Below are 22866 nucleotides of genomic sequence, written 5' to 3'. Positions count from 1 at the left end.
ATGCTGAAATGGGTCGATCTGTGACCATTGCAGATAAGACCTCCCAGCTTTCTCTCCATCTCTAGGCTGCAGGAGAAACGCAGCCAACTGGACTCTGAGGAAGGGGGTCATTCCAAACTGCCTCCTCCTCTCAGCTTTCCTCTCAGGGATGGATGCGAAGGCGGCAGAGACTCTGCTGGTGCCCAGGACATGCCCTGCTACCCTCGTCCTCCCACTGCCACCATCACCCCTTAGGCTCCTCTAACCGGAAATGAAGGAAACAGTGTGTGCCAGCATTCTGGAGACATCACTCTGTTTCCTGCATGGAGTTTGTAACCCAGGGAGTCAGAGGATTGCTCACTCTTTGCAGACATAAAACCTGAAGTTATGACAAAGAGTTGGCTGTTGCCAAGAGGAAGAAAACTCCAGAGAGTTTCAAGATTAGTGGGAGAGCTGTATGTGGCCCCACCCGTTAAGATAAAGCTTTGGGCTGGGTTTGCTTTTGATGAGATTAGGCTGCATGGGTATTTTCACCAGTCCCTGTGGGCCAGTGATCATGGGGTCAGCCAGACTGTGAGCGGGCTGATAACATCTCCCATACACAGGAGCATAAATCTTGCTTTCTGATACTGTCCAGCACTGGTGGGAATGGGTGGCTCTCTCTAAGTAATTGTCTGTGCCTCCAGTGTCCCTTCTGTGAGGTTCACCAAGACATGGAGCTGCTAAAATGGCCTGGGCATGGGGGAGGGGAGGGCACATTAAAATTCAAAGGGATTCTGAGAAAGTGAGATTTAAAAATTTAACTACAAATGGACTTTTAAAATGTTTAGATGTTTATTTCCATCTTTTCTTATTTAGCATTCCTCCTCCTCACTCTCCTCTCTCTTCTCTTCACTTCCCCCTCCTTCTCCTTTCTTAATCCCCTCCCTCTTCCCCTTCCCCTCTTTCCTCCCCCTTTCTCCTCCTTCTCTATCTTCCTTGGCTTCCCCCATGCTCACACTCACAGAACTGGTGTGGCTTAGGGAAAATCACTCGTCTGTCTAAAGTTGTCACCAGCAACCTAAGTGAGTTTTTCACTCATACCAACTTTCACACCCAATGCTGAGCACATTTTCCTGGTGAGTCCTGTGATGGTGAGGAGCTAGTGCCCCTGACACCAGTGCGACAGGAGCGTGCCCAAAGAAGGCGAGCAGCAAAGCAGGGATTTGACGGCTGCCTTACTGCCCCCTGAGGCCAGCAGTGGTTCTGAGTCCCAGGTCAGGCACAAAGCCACCTGCTTTCCAAGAGTGGTTCTGTCAAAGCGGAACAGAAGAAACTCCCGCTCCCTCCTGGGTGTACCACATGGTGGCACCACTGTGTCTTTAAGACTGGTGGATTGTCACACCTAGGCTCAGTAGGGATGGGCTGGGGCAGAGGACTGAGGCTCTGGAATGCCAAGTCCCTCAGGATGTCCACTGAAGACACTGAAAACTAGCTTGGTTTTCCCATTAGAAAGGCTGCATGCAGCTTTTAGGAGGCTGATGAGAGTCAGGAGGAATAAGGCCCCAGTGGATACTGAGGCACAGATTTCATGTACGAGGCCATCAGGCGGTACCCAGAGCCACAAAGCTGCCGGCTTTCTCCCATGATTTGCCCATTTGACTTTCTCCCATGATTTGCCCATTTCCTTACTTGAGTTTTCAGCTGGTATCGGCCCGTCAACCCTTACAGGGCGTTGGTGAGGTGGGTGTCCTTCTGTCAGCGGCACAGCAGATCCTTAGACATCCTACCCTCTTCCCACAGAAATGGCTCCGCCCCTGCCCAGGTCACCTGGCTGACCACAGGACCCCAGACAGATGGGGAAAGCTAGCAAGAGCTCTGCCTGCTTCTAGGGAGCCACTTCTGGGCCATACACTAGAGAGGAGAGGGCCTGCTTTGTGCCAGCACCTGGCCTGGGACAGCCTTCCTTGCCCTCTTCCGCTTTCTGTCACCTGAAGCAGTGCACAAAGAGACGCTGGCTGGGACCCCAGTGGGGCTATGTGGAGCGGGCTGAGCCCTCCACAGCTGCTCAGTAGCAGCATGCTGTGGCACGGACCCTGCTCAGCTGCGCTATTGCAGCTGCCTTTCTCTCGAGGACGTGCCCGCCAGAACTCTCAGCCTTCCACCCGGATCACACGTATGTGACCTTGACTTTGGTGAGCTGGTGCACTCGACCAGGACTCTAGGTTGACAGCACAGAAAGACAGGAAGGCGGGGGAGCATTTCGGGGGAGAGGTGCTGGCCGAGGCTGTTTCTCTGCTCTCTGGGGGCAGCAGCGGCCAGTGTTCAAATGATGCGGTTACAGCCCTGGGTCCTCGCAGCTGCCGTGTGGGTTTAAGATGTGTGTGTATGTATATGTGTGTGTGTGTATGTATGTGTATGTATGTACATGTGTGACAGGTATCTGCAAGTGCTCACAGAGGGCAGAAAAGGGCATCAGATTCCCTGAGTGGGTGCTGAGGACTGAAATCAAATTTTTTAGGAAGAGTGCCAAGTGCTCTAACCACTGAGCCATCTCTCCAGCCCGTGCCATGTGATTTTAGAGGTTGAATTTTCCCAGAAGCCACAAGCCCTCCCACGCTGCTCAGAAAATCTTCAGCCCTGGATTTGTTTTTCGACAAAGCCTTCTCCTCTTATGCTAACATGGGCTGACTTCTGTAGCTTGACCTAAGACCTCCTGTTAGCAAATGCTTCTCTTTCGGGGGGGCCCCAGGGTTTGGGTGGGGTGGGGGTGGGGGAGACAGAAGGCTCTCTGTCCTGTGACCCCAGGTTGGTGGTTTTCCTCCCGAGTGGATTTCTTTCTTCCTAAGAAAGTATAGCCCAGTGTGTGCTTCCCTGGAGTGTGTTAGTTCTGAGTTTGATCTGTGGTATGAGAGAGGGTGGGAGGAAAGGAGGAAGGGAAGGAGGGAGGGAGAGAAGAAGAGAGGGAGGGAGGAAAGGAGGGGGAGCGGAGAAGGAAGAGGGAGAGAGGGAAGGAGGGGGAGGGAAGGAGGAGAGAAAGAGGGAGGAAAGAAGGAAGAGAAAAGAGAGGGAAGGAGGGGGAGGGAAAGAGGAGGGAGGGAAGAAGGAAGAGAGGACAGGAGGAAGGGACAGGGGCCTGAGGGGGAGGGAGTAAGCTGTGAATGTGCAAACAGTACCTGTTCCTGTACTGGCTTCCTCAGTAGATTTCCAGAGACAGTGAGAGACTTCATCTCTCTGCTCTCTGTGATTGCCCCAGGCAGTGCCACAGTAAATTAAATTTGGCCAAAATAAAACCTGCTCTTTCAGAAAACAGGGAATTCAGAAGAAAGGTAGAATGGGGAAAGAGAAATCCAGAACACCAGCCAAGGAGACAGCCGGCCCTCTGTGGGAACAGTGTAATATATGCTGCAAAGAGAAACAAACCCCACAACAGCCCCTTGGGTCAACTGAGTTTTTGCCCAGAACTTGAATTTCGTTAAGCCATAGGGCTTTTAAGCCTCTATATTTAAAACCATGATCTAACTAGGTCAGAGAAAATGTACTGTAGGAGAAGGTGTGGGATCCGGGCAAGCTAGCTGCCATTTTCTGCTCAAGACATTGCTGCTGCGCTGATTTTACAGTCAAGTGACATTCCCACTGTGGCTGATAGAGGAAGACAAAGCAACGAACCTGAGCAAATTCCCAGAAGCCACTGCCATCTCCTCCTCCTCCTCTTCTTCCTCTTCCATCTCCTTCTCCTCCTCTTTCATCTCCTCCTCTTCCTCCTCCTCCATCTCCTTCTTATTCTCTTCCATCTCCTCCTCTACTTCCTCCATCCCCTTCTCCTCCTCCTCTTCCTTCTCTACCTCCTCTATCTCCTCCTCCATCTCCTCCTCTACCTCCTCCATCTCCTTCTTCTCCTCCTCCACCTCCTCCTCTTCCTCCTCTAGCTCCTCCATCCCCTTCTCCTCCATCTCCTTCTTCTTTTCCTCCACCTCCTCCTCTTCCTTCTCTACCTCCTCCATCTCCTTCTCCTTTTACTCCATCTTCTCCTATTCCTTCATCCCCTTCTCCTCCTCCATCTCCTCCCTCTCTTCCTCTTCTTCTTTCTGTTTTTGTTTTTTTCTGGAGAGGTTTCTCTGTGCAACCCTGGCTGTCTTAACACTCTCTGTAGACCAGGCTGGCCTTGAACTCACAAGAGACCCTCCTGCCTCTGCCTCTTGAGTACTGGGATTAACCGCACACACCACCACAGCCCAACAGGAACCCCTTCTATACTTCACCCTGCAAGGTTTCAGAAACTCAAATGTTGTGGGGACGTTGGTCCCCAGCAAACCTGTCACCATCTCACAGGGAAGGGTGGTCTGCCTGTCTTCTACTCCCTGACTCCAAGCTGTCACTGGACGTGTCTCTGTGTTAATTATCTTCTCGATGCTGCGGGAAAAGAACTCGGCTAATGCCACTTAAGAGAGGAAGACTCTCGGTTTAAGGGGACGTGGTTCCCGTGGTATGGAAAGCGCCCTGGCAGGTGTGGCTCTGCACCTTGGAGTTGAGAGTGCTCCCACCCGGGTAGGTCAGATGGCAGCACTATTTCTCCAGCTGACAGGGGCGTGCTTATGTCAGAGTGCCTGCTGGAAAGTAGAGCCAGCCTTAATTTCCACCGAGCAGAACAGCCCGGGGTCCTTTGTTCATGGCTTGTTGTCTAAAAGATTCATTTTACTTTTGTTTCTGTGTATGTGTGTGCATTTGCACATGAGAGTCTAGGTGCCCACAGAGGCCAAATAACACCAGACCCTCTGTAACTAGAGTTGGTGGCTGGGAGCCTCCCCGGCTGAGCCTCCCCAACTCCTGTCCTCCTCGAGAGTCCTCATGCTTCGGTGACTGGTTCCCTCCCTGATGGCAGCTTCTGAGCAATGTCCTGCATGGTCCCACCTCATCCCAGCACCGCTCTGCACGACTCAGCCCACATCCCAGCACCCTGTATATGAGGGGCCCTACCTCGGAACTCCAGGCCTCGAAGCTGAAAGGTGACAAGACCGTTGCCAATTTCGATCAGATGGACGAAGGCGTTGAGGTCATCTGAAGCCAAGATGAAGCAGTCTCCAGAGCTGTAATTCCCCCAGCGGCCCAGCACCAGGTCCCCGCAGAGCGACTCCTGCAGCGCCCGGGTCAGGTGCTCATAGAAGATGGAGTTGAGGTTGTTGTCGTCGCTCCCTGAGGACACAAACCAGAGGTCAGCCATCTTAGCTCAGACCTGGAACAGCCAGCGCACGCCCTCTGGGGAAGGGCGAGCTCTGTGGATTCCCCCGGTCTCTGGGTTCTCCCCGCTGGGTTATCCCGAGACCTTCTCGTCTCCCCTCTAGACCCTGTGGCAACCCTCAAACACGTACATTACTGTCTATGTGCAAATTACTTACACAACCCTGTGTTGAGTGCCACGCTCTGACCTTACGGGTAGGCAGAGCCTGCTGTGCAAGTGTGGCAAACTGTGCTCGTCCTCCTGGACCATAGTAACAAGTACCTTGAAACCAGAGAGAGCTGATTCCGGGGGCTCACTGGCCAGACACCCTACCTCACTGAGTTAGTTCCAAGCCAGTGAAAGACCCTGATTCAAAACAATGTAGATGGATCCTGAGGAACAACACCTGCCTTCAGGCGAACACACGTGTGTACACACCCACAGACATACATGCTTGAATGAGCTTGCGCACACAAACACGTCGTGGGAGTTTTGGTGTCTTTAACTAAGTCAGTTGTGTGGATATGTTTCTGTTTGACCCCAGGTGTGGATCTTCCGCTGCTCTAGACCGTCCACGGCACAGACTGTTAGCCTCCAGTGGGCTGTGACGGGGCTGTCATGCCAGCTGTGACAGGGGTGTGGCCTCTGCCAGCTGCAGTACTTTAATTCTAAGGACTTTGAGAGGGAATACAGGACAGAGCCCAGAGAGAGGCCTGGGGGAGAGGGGGGGGTTGGAAGGTTCTTAGGAAAAGGAAAGCAGCAGCTGCCCTTCCCCGTGGCTCCTGGCTTCGGCTGCTGCAGTTTGATGAGAAGAAGTTGGAGATAGCCCAACGTGGAAACTGGATTTGCCCCAAAAAGTCTGACCAGTAGTCTAAGAGACCTATGACCCTTTTCCCACTAACTTTCTCTCTCTCCTGCCTGGTGTTGGAAGGATTGGGGTGAAGAAAGAAGGTAGAGGTATAAGGACCCCAATAAAATAGATTAAAAAGTAACACCGCCCCCCGCCCCGAACTCTGGGCCTGTACTTTCTCCTTTCTCAACTGCTCCTCAGCTCCCTGTATAAGAAGGACTTTGCTGTCTCCATATGCACAGTCATGAGTAAAACCACTGTTAAGCAAAACCAGCTTCACACCCTTCCAGTGAATGCATGGGCCCTGCCCAGCACCCTACCGCCTCAGTCCATCCGTGTCTCCCTAGCATGGACTGAGGGTGTTGTGTCTACCTCCCTCCCCAGGCTCTTTTCTGCCAGTGGCTGCTCGCTGGCCAGCACCCAGCACTGAGCTGGGGGACGGTGGGAGCCAGAGAGGGAGAAGGAGGTGGCCAGGGAGGCCAGGCCGCATGTAGAGGGCCGAGGGCTGTGCTCATAGCTGTGTTCCCCTTGCCAGGCTCGGACTGTGGCTCCCTCTGTGGGCTGCCTGAAGGTGAGGCTACAAGCTTCCCAGTGGCAGACTGGACAAGCCGGGAAGTCCTTTCTAAAGCACTCAGGTAGGTCAGAGAAGGCCTGGGAAGGCCAAAGAGAAACATAAGAACCTGATCCTGGGAGCAGGGAACCCAGGAAAGCTAGGCAGGAGTGGAGTCAAGGACTAGAGGCAAAACTCTGGCTTCTGTGGTTGTCTTCAGAGAGGAGACCAGGTCTCTAAGGTTGACCACCAAGGCTGTGGTGGGGCAGGAGCTCCTCCGTCCACCCGTGGGGAACAGAGCATGCATGGGGCTGGCAGGGCTGGCCTCCCGGAGGAGGTGTCCCGGGAAGAGGACCAGGCTGTTGCTAAGGAACTGTGGGGTGGCTATCAGGCACTGAGCCCCTGACCCAGTGCTGGAGCTATTGGGAAGCTACTGTGAGAAGCCGAGACATCGGTGAGCTGTTTACACGGACAGAGGGAACTTCAGACACGGCGGCAGCATGTGCTCTTCCATGTGCAAGCCTGACGGCCTGCTCTTCCACCCACTGTCATGGTGAAGCAGCTCTGACACTCACTGCCATGGTGAACCTGCAGCCACCAAAGGTGCCAGTCAACGGCCACCTTCAGTTCCCTGCGCTTCCACAGGAGACCCGGGTGAGAGCCGGCCCTCCCTTAGTGCACGCTGCACCACACGCGAGCACACTGACTAAAGCAGACATTGGCTCGGAGCACCTTCTCCGTCCACCCTGGCTGCACATCTGCCTCATCGGGGAAATGAGAGCGTTGTGGGTGGCTGGGCGCGGGTCTGCCGCTGTGCCTGACACAGTGGGCCTGCTGTGTCGCCGGGTCCCACGGCAGCATGCCGGGGCAGTCCCCCCTCCTCTCCGTTGCCTACCCCCTCACCCGAAGCCCCGTAAATGAGAAGCCTGTGCTTCCACACTTTACACTGTGACTATGCTAATTGTCTGTGCAGTCTGCTGTAGACGGTCCCGATAGAGACCGTCGCTCTCGGACCGTGACTCTTCAGATGGAGAGCGGGATGCATTCAGCAGGCTTTCTGGGTTCTGTCTGATCGTTCCCAGGGCTGGTGTCCTGTGGTGCTATGCTAGGGTGATGCTGGTGGTGGCGACCAGCTTCACACCAGCCCTGAGAGCACAGGCCCTGGGAGGCAGTGGTGATAGTCTGGGCTTGTGCTCCAAAGCGGGGCAGAAGGTGGGTTAGAGGAACCGCATGCATTTTCCATGTATGGCACTTCCCAGTGACATGGCACCCTGGGAGCGTCCTCATGGATAGCTGGCATGGACACAGGACGCTGTTCTTCCCAGAGACAAGGAGAGTAAGGCCTACACAGATGACCACCTTAAACAAAATTACACTTCAAATCCACGTTCTGGTAAGAGGAAGGAAGACAAAATGGCTAAAAATGGAATCAACTGCTGAAAGAAAAGAGTGAAGGGCTTTTCTGCCAGGTGAGTCCGCAGCCTAGTGACCACCAAGCCTCCCGCTCAGCTCCCAGTGCTCAAGGGTTTACTCAAACACAGGCTGACACAGTGCCAAGGCACGGCACGGCCATGCTCAGGGCTGGTCTCAGTTTCTGGCCTGTGTGTGACTGTTCCCGGCTCAAAGGACGTCCTCCCGAGAGGCCAGCTCTCAGGGTAAAAGTCTGCTGATGTCCACCACACACTAACAATGTAACAGGCTTCCTGGGTGACTGACACAGTCGCTAACCAATCCCAGATGAAGAAAGTGCATTTCTAAGGGAACCGTGGGGATGGGGATGGATGCGCCTTCTCGCGCAGCTCTGCCCTGCAGTCCGAGAGTGTCTACTGGGACACGCCCTGCCTCTGCCCTGAGCACGCCGAACGCCGCCTTGGTACTTGTCCGACCAACAAAAGAAGCACAGAGTTCAAAGAGAGCACGGAAAGCGCTTACCTGGGTCTCTCTCCATTTGCACGGCCAGTCTTGTGTTGGAATTATCCACGCGCCTCGTCCTAGAGGGCCACAGAAAGGTGAAAGGTCACGGTTAGATCCCTGCCACTAGGGAGCTGGTGTACAGAACAAGTGTGAGCAGGGGGTGTGCGGGTGAATACAGGCCCCCCCCCCCCGCCAATCTGGCCGAGCGAGAGGAACCGTCACCTCTGGGCAGCACGGGGCTCAGGGAAGGGCCTAGGTGCACGCCGTGACATCACGTGGAGGTCAGAGGACAGTGTGCAGGAGTTAGTGCTCTCCTCCGACCACGTGGGCACTAGGATTGGGCGCCAAGCGTGGCAGGCACCCCCTGAGAACCTGCCAGCCCCATTACCGGGATCTGAGGGCAAGGTTCATACTAAGTGTCTTTCCTTCCAGCTGGCTCTGGGCAGTGGCCGTGGGCAGCCACGTCCACCCCGGGCTGTGCACACTGGGGCACACTCCCGGCCCTTCCTGTGGTTGAGAAGGACTCTGACAGTCTTAGGAAGGCAGCTTCCTGCTTCCGGCTCTCAGCATCGGGCGCTCAGCCTCATTGTTCGCTCTGGGCTCTGGAGCGTCAGCAAGTCTCTCTGAGCAGCTTGTGCACAGATCCGTGGTTCTCAGCCTTCCTAACACCATGACAGTCCCTCATGCTGTGGTGCCCCCAACCATAAAATTATTTTCTTGCCCCTTCCTAACTGTATTTTTGCTCAGTTATGACTCCCGATGTGAATGTCTGCCATGCAGGGCATCTGCGACCCACAGGCTGAGGGCGGCTGGCACAGATGCTCAGCAGACGGCAGTCTGGGCTGCTGGTCCTCAGGCGCTCCTCCTTCTGTGTGACACAGGGCCTCTCACTAGCCAGCAGCTTCACCACACAGGCCAGGCACCTGCCTGTTAGCTTTCGAGACTCCGCTGTCTCTGCTTCCTGCTGTTGGGGTCACAGGCTCACGCCGCTGCCCTTTCTGTCTGGGTTCTAGAAATCTGTGCTCAGAACCCCAGCCTCCAGGGTGCTTTCCTGGCTGTGCCATCTCCAGGCCCATCCAGGAGCCTCTGGTGCTGCACACTTGACCTAGCCTTTCACAATTGTTGACATATCAGTGTAACTTAACTGAAAATCTGAGCATCTGTTGGGAAGTTTCATCCCAACACAGACCTCTTGGTTGAAGCTACCTCCTGGGGATTGGAACTAATAATGAGAATACTGGGGTGGGATTATATTTAGATCAATGAAATGGCTTGTCTTCAAAAGAAAAAAATCAAAAGCACTGTTTGCTTCCTTGTCTGCCTCAGACACTTGCCAACCATCTACGCAGGGTCCAGTGTGAAGCTGGTGGAAGATCCCACGGGAGGACAGAAAAAGGCTCGTGGCCCTCAAAGGCCATGCTGCTCCATCCTGCCTCAGTTTCCTCCTGAACAGCCTCACAGCAGCAATCAAAACAGCAGAGCCCAGGGCAGCAGAAAACCAAGCAAACAACAGACTCCTCCGTAATGAAGGTTGAAATCCCATGTCTGGGTACTTGGTCCCTAAACGGAATTTTAATTTCACCTTAAGACCTAGGACAAATGGAATTTCCAGCTTTGGAATAAACAATTTTTAAAGTGGGCCTGAGCCAGAAGGAAGTCAATTATCCAGCTCCTGAGGGAACGCAGACTCTTTGTGAAGCTCTGTCCACTGGCAACATTATCTTTGCAGAGGTGACAGCCTTCTAGGAACACAGAGCAGCAAGTCCTGAGCAATGGCTCAGCCAGTGCCTCTACTCCCAGCCGGGCATCTCCATTTCCCGGAGGCTAGCTTCTGGTGCCCTAGCAGCCTGAGCTCTCCTCCAGTGAGGTCGGCCTGGAAACCGGGGCTTGCCACTCACAGGTGCTAATTAGCTCTGTAATTGGATTTCTGCCCTAACTGTCCCGTCGAACGAATCACGTCCCATCTCCTGCTTCCACCTCACCCTTCCCCATCTCGGGGATGCAGGAAATCACTTGAGCATGTACACATGGGTGAGATTTTTTTTCCAAAAGTTGTCTGACAGAGTTACGGCGTCCCGTGGACAAGGTCAGGGCCCTCCACAGGCCTCTGAGGTCTCTGCAGACGGGCTGCTGACCTGCCGCACCTCCTCCCGTGTTAGTGTGGCGTGCAGAGCTGCCTCCTCCCCGCCTGTCCGGTGCCACCCGGACAGCACCTCCGCCACCCCCTGCTCTGGCACACAGGCTTAAGCAGATTTGCGGTAACTTCCTTTGCTGGCGCTGTTTTGTGTTCCCTTTCCCAGCACACACTGGCTACTCAACGGACACACTTCATGCTTTAAGCTGCAAATGGCCCTGGCTGGGATGTGACAGCTGGCGTTGTCCCCGCGGTTTGGAAGGACTGTGTCTTCTATCCCGGCAGGGCCGAAGCGTTGCTGATCTCAAAGCCCATGGTCGGGTTCCAGCCATCCTTCACCTTCTATCCACTTCATTTGTCTCCAGGGTATTTTTTAAAGCACTTCCTTCTGCATGCTTGGTTTGGAATTTTTGTTTACTAAACTTCAGTGGGTACAGAGAGAAGGGCTTATCTGTTATGCCGGTTTTCTGTTTTATCCGAGAGCAAACGAGCACATTACAGAAGAGATCCAGGGACTGTTGCTATGGTCTGAGGAAGCAAGATGAACAAGTATGGGCTGGCCAGGTGCCCGGAGACGTGAGTGTGGCCAGAGAGGCTCAGGTGCTTCTGGGAAAAGGGTGTTTGTGTACTGTTCTTCTACTTTTATTGGTATTTAATTTTTACTAACATTGCTACAATCTGTAAACATTCCGTACGTCGATACGCACACACAGAGTTGTGGTCACTCTCTAAGAAGACATCTAAGCATTGTGCAGCTCAGCTACAGAGAAAAAACCTTGATTTTTTTTTTAAGTTTCAACAATATTAGAGGGAAATTTACTTCAGACTTCATCTTTGAGATTCTAAAACAGGCTGTGCTGACCTCTAGCTGCAGGAGCAGAGGGTCGGAGGTTAACACGGAGCTGGCACAGTCCTTCCGCCCAGCCATCCCTCATCTTCCTGGTTTCCCCTACGGTGATTCCTCAGCCATGTGGCAGGGAGCAGAATCGTGGCTGTCCTGAAGACTGCAACACCGAAACCTGAGGTGTGCAGAGCTGCTCCTCAGAGGAGGCTCCCTAACAGCTTACTTTTTCTGCCTAAATAATTTTACTTAAAATGTATTACCCTTGTTTAGTTTGCACGTGTGTGGAGGAAAACTCAGGGCTCTGCTTTCTCCGTCCACCATGCTAGTCCTGGGGCTCACACACAGGTTACCCATGGCCCGAAGGACTTCCCTTAAAATCTGCAAAGAATTCCCTTTCCCCAAACCCCAGAGAGTTTTCTCCCCACGGCCTCCCTGGCTGCAGCACACTGCTCTGATGACCCAGAAATCCGAAGCGCAGCCGTGGTTTTCAGACGCTGCGGCTGTGATGCTCAGTGCCCAGGGGTGAGCAAGGGTGTCTCTGCCTGGTGGCCTTTGCACCACTAGGCCACAGCTCTCCGCTGGCTTCCCGTAACGTGGGACAGGCGGCCAAAGGGGCCCCCGTGGTCACACATAAGGAAGACTGAGTCAGCGCTCCCCAGCCCCAGTCAGGCTTCTGAGCCGCCTAGGAACCATGAGTCTGCTCTTCCGCCTCCCTCCCGGAAGCAGAGCTGCTGAGAGCCCGAGGGCACAGAGAAAGACTGGGGACATGGTCTTCCGAGCTGAGGGCTCACTGGGACTGTGCACTGCGGCCCCTCGCCTTGCTCTCCGCAGCCTGGGATGAACGCTTTAACTGGAAATGGCTGAGTGGTGTGTGTGTGTGTGTGTGTGTGTGTGTGTGTGTGTGTGTGTGTGTGCATGTGTGTGTAAGCATGAGAGTGTGTGCATGTGCTCTCTGTGTGTTCTGTGCTCATGTGTGTGTTCTATGCATGTGTGTTTCTTTGTGCTCTCTCTGAATTTGTGTGCATGTATTTGTATATGTTCTCATATGTACTCTGCCTGAACATGTGTGCTCTATGTGTGTGTATGTTTTCTGTGTGTCTGTTCTCTGCATTTGTGCTGTATTTATGTGTGCATGGTTTATGTGTGTGGTTGTCGTTTTATGTGTTCTAGGTATATTCTCTGTGAGTGTGTGTGAGAAAGAGAGAGAACACGTGTGTCCTGTGAGAGGTTTTGGGACATAACAGAAAGCTCGCAGGGGCCAGAAGGACGGCTTTGGGTTAGTGTCCCGGCTGGGCTGTTCACTGGCCCAGGACCTTATGTGAACTGTGCACCAGGGTCTTCCTGGTCTGCTTGTCAAGGAGGAAGATGAGGCCACACAGAGGGCTGTGGAGGCTGAAATGACTGTTAGGCCTGACAGGGGGGTCGGCAGGCGGAAAGCTGCCGCTTTGGACTCCTGCCTTCCCTGCAGCTGCTGTCAGCACTGACTAATCCAGGGCTGCCCGCCTGAGTCCCCAGGGCTGTCACGGCTATGGACACCACGTCACACAGCGTCAGGCAGCAGTGACAGTCAAGCCAGAAGCTGCTGTCATCTGTCTGGGCACCCCGTGGACAGACTTTCCCAAACCGGAGTAGTGAGACCACAGGCTGGGGTGTCCCAGCCCCTCCCTGTGTCCTCCTCAGAGGACACAAGTGCACCGTATGACCCCAAAGCTGCCCACCTTGAGCTTCAGAAAAGGAGCCAGGTACGTGTGCACACAAGAGTGAGACTCCGGGGTCTGGGCAGGAGGGTTATGTTAGAACCCAGCCTGAGCTAAGACACTATCCCAAAAACAAACAGAGAAGAAGAGAGGGAGGGAGGGAAGAAGGGGGAAGAAAGATGGATGGAGGAAGGAAGGGAGGGAGAAAGAAGGGGAAAGGGGAGGAAAAAAGAAGGAAGGAATGAAGGAAGAAAGGAAGGAAGGGAGGAACAAAGGAAGGAAGGAAGGACAGAAGGAAAAAAGGGAGGAATAAAGGAAAAAAGAAAGGAAGGAAGGAAGGGAGGAAGGGAGGAAGGGAGGAACAAAGGAAGGAAGGAAGCAGAAAACAAAAGAACAAAGGAAGAAAGGAAAGGTTGAGTTTTGCCTAGCTCGGTTCCCCTTGAGCCCAGTCTTTGGGGAAGTGTGAGCTCGGTCAGGTCACCCTTTCCTCAGCCTCATGTGGGCATGGCTCCTTCAGCAGGGTGGCCATGGTAGGCTGCCTGAGGGTCTCAATAGCCTGGACACACATGGCGCTTACTGTGGGCAGGGTGCCAGCTCTGTTTGTCTGAGATGACGAAACAGGTCGTGCTGTCACTGACTCACCGACAAGAAAGGACAGAGCCACAGCTGCCGGCACTGAGGGTTGGAGCCCAGGGCTCCGTGTTTTCATGATGCCCACTTCCTGTGCGGGGCACAGGCTTGGCTCAGTAAGAGCCTCACAGCAGAAACCAGAAGCTGGTCTCCACCTTCAGGCTGACCTCTCTCAGAGGCCACTGAACCAAGCACCAGCACAGCATATGTGAACCAGGCCTCCGCCCAGGTGAGGACGGCCCTGCTCACACCTCCTAATTCACCAGCAGGTCTTTGAAAGCAGGCCTCGAGGGCTGGGGACAGCAGCGTGCCAGCCGAGCACACATGAAACCCTGGCTCTGCCTGTGATCCCAGCGCCAGAGAGGCAGAGACAGGCGGATGGCCAGAAAGCCAAGGTCATCCTTAGCTGTGAGGGTTTTGAGCCCAGACCAGGGGTCCATTAGACGCAGTCTCCGAAAGAAAGGAATTGCTCCTCAGCCGGCCACTGCGCCCGTGTTTGCCCTTGCTGATGCGCAGTAGAGTGAACTTAGCACACTCTGTCCCTATTGTCAACAACAACAGCAAATGCCCCGTTCTGCCATGCTTCCCGGGAGCAATGAGTGGCTGGTTCAGACGCTGAGGGGAAGGAGAACCCCAGACCACGCTCTCTTGCCTGTTGTGCCCTGCAGGCTCAGCGGTGTCGTGTATGTGTGCAGAGCTGTGATGGTGGGCCTGGCACACACACCCCAGAGCCGAATCTCTGACGCTACAAAGACAAACGCTGTGCCCCCCTCCCCCCGCCCCAGCAGGCAATCCCAGCACACCAACGCCACAGGCCATGGCTTCCTGTTGCCTCTCTTGGGCATCAGCTGAGAGCCAGCTGCCGAATTCCAGATCAACAGCAGAGCCCCAAGTCACTGTGCCCCTCATCACTGAGTCGCGCTACACACGCAGAGGTCACCGCTGCCACTGAACCAAGAGTAAGTCAGTGTACACGTGTTACACGAGCAGGAGGTCACTGACTCACTCTACACGGTAGCTGACTGATTCCCCACTAGCGGCAGGTCCCAGGCTCACGCTGTGGACACTGTAGAGAGGGTGTGGGGTCATCTGGAGCAGGGTGCTCGGCCGGCCCGTCGGTCCTTACTTGTAGTTCCTCTCCCAGAACTTCACAGGCCGGGCGTAGGACGTGATGAAGATGACGCTGCCCAGGAAGGGGCTCAGGGGCGTGGAGAAGATGGAGGTGGCGAGGGTCTGGAAGAAGAGCATGGCAGAGTCTGTGAGGACGCTGTTAAGGCCGAGATAGCTGTCACCTCGAGTGTCACCTCTCTCCCCAGTCCTGTGTCACAGAACTGTGGTCCTTGCCCCGGTGCAGCAGGAGTTAAAGCTATCCTCACCTACAGCAGGATCCAAGGCCAGCCTGGGCTACAAGGAGGCCATCAATCAAGACACCAACGCTCACCTCTGGCTTTCACACGTATGCACACAGCCACACACGGGCACACACACACTGAATGAAAATGAAGAGCTGGGAGCTCCAGGGGGGAGGGAGGAGGAAGGGAATGGATGAAGGCTGGGGCAGTGAAGGGAGGCGTCCCTCCGAGCTGTCACTACTGGCAACAATGCACATCCCGGAGAGTGGTCACCCACACGCTCCTGTCTCACTGGCCCTGACTGCGGCGTGAGGGGTGGACGCCTGGAGTTCTTGCCCTGGCTGCCCCTCGTGACCATTCCCTGAAGCGCGGGACGTGAGCCAAGGAAACCCTGTCCTCCTGGAGCTGCTTTTGGTTTGAGTGTTTGTCACGGTGACTGACACAAGCACAACTAGGCCGCCGTGTCAGAGTCCACCCTGCGTCTGACCTCGAGGCTGTGCTCGGCCCAGGAATCCGTGCTCATACCTGAGCCTTGTAACTGGAAACACAGGCACACAGTGTAAAACCATCGGGGCACGCATCAGGCCGACATCAAGAGCTGTGTGCAGTCCCTCTCCTTAAGTGTGTCCTGGTGTCTGCTCGCTCTCTTTCTTGTTTCAGGACACAGTCTGGCTTGGGCCTGCCTGGCCTGGACCTGTGTGGGTCTGAGCTTCTCATCTCTTTCTGCCCGTTCCTCCTGAACACTAGGATTGCAAGTGTGCATCACGGCGAATAGATTTCCTTAACCAATCTATTATTTCTCTACATTTGGGCATAAAAATCTAGTGATCCCTGTCATGTGCTTGTTAGAAATGGCATCTCCAACTTGGCTTGAATGGAATTAAATTGAATTAAAGCCAATTACCATTTTATGTGGAAACACATAAAAATGTACAGACACCAGGTCTGTCCAGCGGATACAGATGAGACTGTGATTTGCTTTTCAGTCTCCAGAAGTGTTTAGGAGTAATTCCACTTGTATCTAATTCTACATATTTTAGTATTGGTAAAGCAGATTAATAACTATATTACAATATAATAAAAGCACATTGTCCATCCCAACCCCACCCAGAACATTTAAGGGTGAATAGATTGTACAAGCGTGCATAAGTCAACCCAAAGATTTAATCAGTTGTTTCCCATTGAAAAGGCCAAACACTTGGCTGTGCACCTGGAGTTGGGAAAGGGAAGGCTCAGAAAAAGTAAAAGTTGGGCTAATTCATGCCCCCAAGTTGGACGATCCTGCTCCTGGGACCCACACGCTGGAGGGGAAAGCCAGTTTCTGCAGACTGTCCTTTGACCTTCACCCTGACACCACCACCCATGGCTTCCGCCGAACAAATAAAATGTGGAAGTGAGGAAGGGAGGAAGGAAGGGAGGGAGGAGGTGAGGGAGGAAGGATTGAGGGAGGGAGGAAAAGAGAAAGGGAAACAACCACTGTGCACTGAGAATAGCAGAGCCCAGAGGAGCACACACTGAGCTCCGAGGCCTCCGGGGACCAAGCTCCTGGCACACTCATTAAGACTCTGTCACTGTGGCGTCAGCCGGGGTCAGCATAGGCTCCCCCCGTGACACTCGACCTCAGGCTGACAGGTGAGGGCACTCGGAAAGGATACGAGGGATGGCGAAGAGCTGGGCGAAGACGTGGAAGGAGGACCCCCAGGCCATCTGCCACGGGGCCACGTAGGCCAGCACGAACTGCAGCTTGTAAAGCAGGTCCTCCAGCTGAAAGCAAGAGAGAGGTCAGCGATACACCCGAGTGTCCCGTGGAGGTCATTGCACGGAGCTGGGTGCTCTGTCTGTCTCAGAGCAGGAACCACGCACGGCCCTGCCTGCTGTCCCTCACAGTGGACAGGCATGCACACCGCAGTGCTGGGAGCTTCTCAGCTTTGAGTGGGTGTGTGCGCATGTGAACACGTGTATGCACGCATGGGAAGAACAGAAGTCAGCCTCCGTGTCTTTCCTCTGCCTCAGTCCACTTTATTTATTTACTTACACGTGTGTGTGTGTGTGTGTGTGTGGTGTGTGTGTGTGTGTGTGTGTGTGTGAGTGTCAGAAGACCCTGCTCCCACCCCCACCCAGAGCTGTAATCTCAGGTGCGTGCACCACGACGGGCTTGCACATAGGTTCCGGGAATCTGAACCTGGATATTCTTGAAGTCTATCCATGCACACGCATGGAGAACAAGGAGAAGCCGTCTGGAGATGACTTTGAACTCGGACTGTTCCTCCACCACAAGCTGCACCCTCGTGGCTCCGCAGCGATCACTCACACGGTCTGAAACCGCCTCACATTAATTTAAATTTTCTGGCTGGCAAAAGCACCGTGTTGAGCCGATGTCTCCAAAGTTCCGTGTTTAATGTTACGGTTTTCTCAGGTCATCAGCCTCCTCTCGCACAAGTTACCCAAGACAAAGGGTTTCTGGATGTCCCAGGCCAGTGGGACGGTGTGTGAAGAGACTGACACCCTTGACCTGCTCACAATCAAATATTCCTAGCCACCAAGTGTGCTCCCCACACAGCCTACTGTGACCCCAAATCTGGACGGACCAGACAGACCCAGGGCACTGCAAGGGTTTTCCAACTCTTGGCCTTCCAACTCTTTATTTAGTCAAGGATGACCTTAAACTTCTGTAGTGCTAGGATTACAGCCATGTGCCACCATGCATGACTTTAGTGGTCCTGGAGACCAAATCCAGAGCAGTGTGTGTGTGTGTGTGTGTGTGTGTGTGTGTGTGTGTGTTGGCGAGCGTACATGTGTGTGGTCAAAGGCCAGAGATGAAGGTTAGGGTCTTTCCTCAAGGGTTGCCACCATTATATTGGAAGCTGGGTCTCTCCCAGAGCCAAGAGCTCACTAGTTCAGCTGAGCTCATCAGCAGTGAGAGTCATCTGTCTTCGAATTCCCGTTGCTAAGATTATATCATGTCACATCCAGACCTCCGTGTGGGTTCTGGGGTCTAGACTACGTCCTTACGCTCGTGTGGTATGCGCCTTCTTTCTGGCCCTCAACTGAGTTCATCAAAGTCTGTCTAACAGGTGGAGAGAGCTGAAAGGGCATCGGAAAGGAAGCCACGAGGAAGCCAGGACTGACCTGCCAAGAAGGCGAGATGCTGCCCAGCCTCCGTGGACTGAGTCTCCTGAAACTCTGAGGCCGAGCAAACATCTCCCTGGGCTCGGCTGGCAGAGTGGCTTCCTGAGTCATGGAGCTCTGGGCCCCAGCCCTGACAGTGGACAGCTGTCAGGAGGGGGACTCGGGAAGGTCGTAAGCCGAGGTTGTGCTGGCGAGTTTTTGTCACCTCGACACAGCCTGCACACACCTGGAAAGGCGGTGTCTCCACTGGGGGCTGTCTTCATCAGACAAGCTCTGGAGCAGGTTTTCGGGGATTCTCTTAATTAACAGCTGATGTAGGAGGGTCCTGCTCCCTCAGGGGGGAGACCCAGACTGGGCAGAGTCAGGGGGAGCCTTCTCTGCAGTCCCGGCTGTGTTCCTGCCCTTGGTTTCCTCTGCTGATGTGGTGGTTTGAATAGGTGTGACCCTCATAGTCTCCTCTCGCTCCCTTCAGGTCAAGACGTAGACCTCGGCCCCTCCAGCACCTGGTCTGTCTGCACCCTGCCATGCTTCCCGCCATGAAGATAATGGACTAAATCTCTGAAGCTGCAAGCCAGCCCCACTCAAATGTTTTCTTCTGTAAGCGTTGCCATGGTTTTGGTGAAACCCTAAGACTGACTGTAAAAAGTGAGATGACATGAGCCCTTTCTTCCCACGCTTCTTTAGATCAGTGTTTTTTCACAGTAAAAGAGAAACTAGAATAGAAATTGGTATCAGGAGTGGGGTCTTGCTCTGAAGGACTCCATTATATGGCTTTTAGGTCTTGCACTATGATACAAGAGGAAGGTAGATGATTTTGGAGCTTGAGTCTGGAAAGACATTGGGTACTTAAAGCTTTTGATCTGTTGTGGAAACTTGAAAGGTAATGCTTAGATAAATGCAGACATGGGGCTGGAAAGGGCTCAGAGGTTAAGAGCACTGGCTGCTCTTCCAGCGGTCCTGAGTTCAATTCTCAGCAACCACAACCATCTAGTGAGATCTGGTGCCCTCTTTTGGTGTGCAGGCAAAATACTATATAAATAATAAGTAAATCTTTAAAAAAAAAATGCAGCCAACAAAGGCCTGGCTTGTGAAGTGTCAGAGGGAAGTTGAGGGTCTTCCAACAACTCTGTCAGTGCCATTAATATGATATTTTTAAAAACTCTGGTTTCTGGCCATCTGGGGCTGAAGAAGCAGTTTCAGTTAACAAGAGACCAACACAGTGAAGTAAAACCTTTGCTTGTTAGGGTAATTGATGTCGTTCAGCCAGGTCTGGAGAATCAGCGTGGTTCAGAAGAGAGCAGTTATCACTGAAGTAAAATCTGGGAAGGGTCAGCTAGGGATCAGCACACAGAAGCTGTGGCCACAGGTCCCCTCCATGCGGGGAGCGCCACATTGCCCTGAGTCCTAGCTGCCATTTCTTACCGTCCCGCTGCACACGGTCCTGCCGAGTGCTTGTGGGCGTAGGAGGAGACATGGGGCCGTGGGCTCTGCACAGCTGTGGCCGTCTGTGGCTTAGACTTGCTGTGTTTGGGGTTTTTCCGGTGCTGTGCCTGCCTGTGTGTCTCTCTCGCTCCTGTCAGTAGCCCTACAAGCTCTCAGGCTCCTCAAGCTGGCCGTCAGGGGGCCCTGTCCTGGCCTGTCTGAGCCCTCCTCGCTCTCTGGTGAGGGGCATTTCTCTAACTCCCCCTGGGAAATGCCAGGCAACAGGAGCCACACCCTCCCTACTGTTAAAAAAGAAGGAAACGAGCGAGACCCTTGCCTTGGTGAACACAATGGACACCAGGAAGAAATCCAGGAGGAAACTCTCAGAGACGTCTTTGTAGTCGAAGTGGAAAAAGATGACGGTGAAGCCCAGGTTGGCAAACTGGTGAACGGGGTTGCAGAAGGACGTCCTCAGCAGCTTCATGCCCGCAGTGGTCATCAGGAAGATGTCCCAGCTGTGGAAAAGAGGCTCCGTCAATGACCGAGTGCGAGCAGGCTACACAACCGCTACGGCCCCTGGGCCTAAGTGTGTCCCATGCCTCATGCAGGCCCACAAGGCCACGGTGGAGGTCCCGTACTTCCTCATCTGCAAACAGGGCCTCAGAGGACAGGGTGCTCATCCGAGGGGGAGGGGTGCTTCAAGGGAGATTTCTTGGCACACTTTCTCGCCACCGGAGACATATTCTCTACCTGGTTGGTTTAACTGTCACCCTGGCACACCCCCGTCTCCTGGGAAGAGTCTCAAGGGAGGAAGCACCCGGTTGGCTGTGTCTGTAGCACACAGACTTCACGGTAACTGACGTAGGAGGCCAAGCCCACTGTGGCAGCACCAGGCTGGCGGTGAGCGGCTGTAGATGGACGAGGGCCAGGTATGCCCGGGGACAGCCAGCAGCCGGCCAAACATGCCTGGGAGACAGCCAGCCAGCAGTGTCCCCGACAGCGGTTTCTGCTCCAGGCTCCATGAGAACACAGTCTAAGAATGGAGTCATGTGCAGGCAATTTTGAGTGTTTGTGAGAAAACTCCAAGAAAACCAGACCAGAGTGTCCTGACCTCAGTTTCTCCAAAACTACAGACTGAACTTGTTCTTAGATAATTTTGTGTCTTTTCTGGGTGCAGGGTTGGGGGCGAGCTTACTTCAGCTGTTGTTCCCATGACTCTCTTGAGGCCCTCCTTCTTAGGTCCAGGCTGCCAACTAGATCTGGAAGAAGGCTCCTGTCCTGACCCCTTCCCCCGCCCCCTGACAGACTACAGGCGGTCTGGAAGGTTTCTGCCTCCTCAGCCAGAGGTCTTAGAACAGTTCAGAAGGGCCGTTAGGGCACTACCCGGGCCCTGGGTTCCCTCCGAGGCCGCACAGTGCCGTCGGGCCTGTCTGGGATCAAGGCTGCCGCGTGAGAGCATGCCCCAGGAATCATGCAGACAGCTGCAAAGCCAAAGCATGCCACCCCAGCGGGGTCCACCCCGTGAGCTTCTCGTCCACAGCTAGACTCAGCATCACTTCCAAACATGGAGAGAAACGGGCACTGTTGTCAGGCCGTTTTCACTTCTGCACCTGCCTGTGGGGTTGTGAGTATTTCTCACAACCTGGGAGCAGGGGTCTCCATCTCCTTCAAGGTTCAGCCCTGGCTGCTCTCTCCCTCTCTGTCTCTCCCTGTCTCTCTCCCTCTCTGTTTCTCCCCCTCTCTGTCTCTCTCTCGGTGTGAGCTGAGTGGCCAAGCAAGGCCAGCCGAGGAAGCCCACCCCTGGAGGATGCAGCTCTTCAGCACCTCCTCCCACCCCAACAGCACATTTGGCCAGTGTCTTCCCCTCCAGTCAGAATGGCAGATCTGCAGTTACTGAGCAGCTTCCATTCGTAAATTCAGAACTAACTTCCGTGGGGGAGACTAATGATCCAGACTTTCGGGGCTCACGCTTTGCCAGGACGTGGGCTTCCTGGCAGCGGGGTGGCCCTAGCCCCTCTAGAGTCATCTCCCAATAAATTCGGGAAGTGACCAAAGGATTCTTTCCCCTCCCCAGAGTGTGTGTGATATTTGCTAAACAAAAGGAGACGAAGCCATCTGTGGCACCTGAAGCACAGCGGTGAAGACTTGGGATTCCCGCTTCCCCTGGGCTCCGGTTACGCCAGGCGCCATAGCTGCTCTTCTGCGGGGACCCCAGACCCCACGTTTACCTGCACACACTGTGGGCAGATCAAGCTCCGTTTGCCACCGCATAGCAGCTGTCTGCTCTGAATGGGTCTGAGTGACAAGCGCCCTGGTTCCTTTCCTGCAGCCAGCACATGTGCGTGTAACACACGTGTCTGCAGTGTGTTCACTTGGTTGTGAAGACACCGAGGTGCACATGCGCGTGGGAGTAGACCCGTGCACTTACTGGGTCCCCAGCCTCCTGTAGTTGCTTATGGAGAAGGCGTCCAGGGTGAGGGCGTTCAGGACGATGGCCGGGTACAGGAGGTACTTCTCAAAGCACTGAAGCCACACGTGGAGCCTCTCAAACCACATCAGCTGAGCCACGTCTGGAAGACACACAACCCTCTGAGCCATGTCTGGAAGACACACAACCCGCTGGGGAGGGCCGCACGCCGATGGGTGTGCTGCCAGAGCCAGGCCTCCCAGCAGGCCCAGCGGTGCCATGGGGTCCAGCTCTGGCCTTCTAGCCGTGCTCTCGGGTCCCTTGAGCCACAGTCCTCTGTTCCCATGATGCCCAGTTCACGGCGCCTAACTCGAGGGCCAGCACTGTGTGTTTCCAGGATGGCGTGCTTGGGTGTGGACACAGACAAAGCCAGGCACAGGTGCTCAGCCCCACCCCACCCCCACTTCTGTTCATCCTCACAGTATCTGCGCCCTCAGCAGCCTTTCTTTCTACAGCAAGCTCTCTTCAAGGAAGAGAGTAAATTTCTGTCAGATACAGACAGGAGCTCTGTCAGGTAAAGAGCAGCAGCAGATGTGTCCATCTGCATTAAAGCAGGGCCAGGCAGAGAGGACTATAAGGATGGTATAGGCACAGAGTGCAAATGTCTCCTCCCCTCTCCTCTCTTTCCCTCTCCTCCCCTCCCCTCCCCATCTCCCCTCTCTTTCCTCCCCTCCCCTTCCTCTCCTTTTTCTCCTCTCCCT

The 22866-nt window shown here is 54.3% G+C and overlaps 1 protein-coding gene across 1 annotated transcript in view; it reads right to left on the bottom strand.

Moving 5' to 3' along the window:
* Positions 1 to 22866, bottom strand: part of Pcnx2 (pecanex 2) — a 71709-nt gene that overhangs the window by 21075 nt on the left and 27768 nt on the right. The window contains exons 13-18 of the mRNA XM_055617565.1: positions 22127 to 22441; positions 20036 to 20213; positions 16803 to 16911; positions 14922 to 15051; positions 8509 to 8567; positions 4936 to 5151 (exon numbers count right to left, since the gene is read on the bottom strand). Of these exons, the coding sequence (XP_055473540.1) occupies positions 4936 to 5151; positions 8509 to 8567; positions 14922 to 15051; positions 16803 to 16911; positions 20036 to 20213; positions 22127 to 22441 (1007 nt within the window). The remainder of the gene's footprint in view (positions 1 to 4935; positions 5152 to 8508; positions 8568 to 14921; positions 15052 to 16802; positions 16912 to 20035; positions 20214 to 22126; positions 22442 to 22866) is intronic.

Source organism: Psammomys obesus, unplaced genomic scaffold (genome assembly GCF_907164565.1).
Source record: "Psammomys obesus unplaced genomic scaffold, mPsaObe1.curated_primary_1811, whole genome shotgun sequence".
In the NCBI taxonomy this organism is placed as follows: Eukaryota; Metazoa; Chordata; class Mammalia; order Rodentia; family Muridae; genus Psammomys; species Psammomys obesus.
Note: the sequence above shows the minus strand (reverse complement) of the source record. Positions and strands in the feature narration are given on the sequence as shown.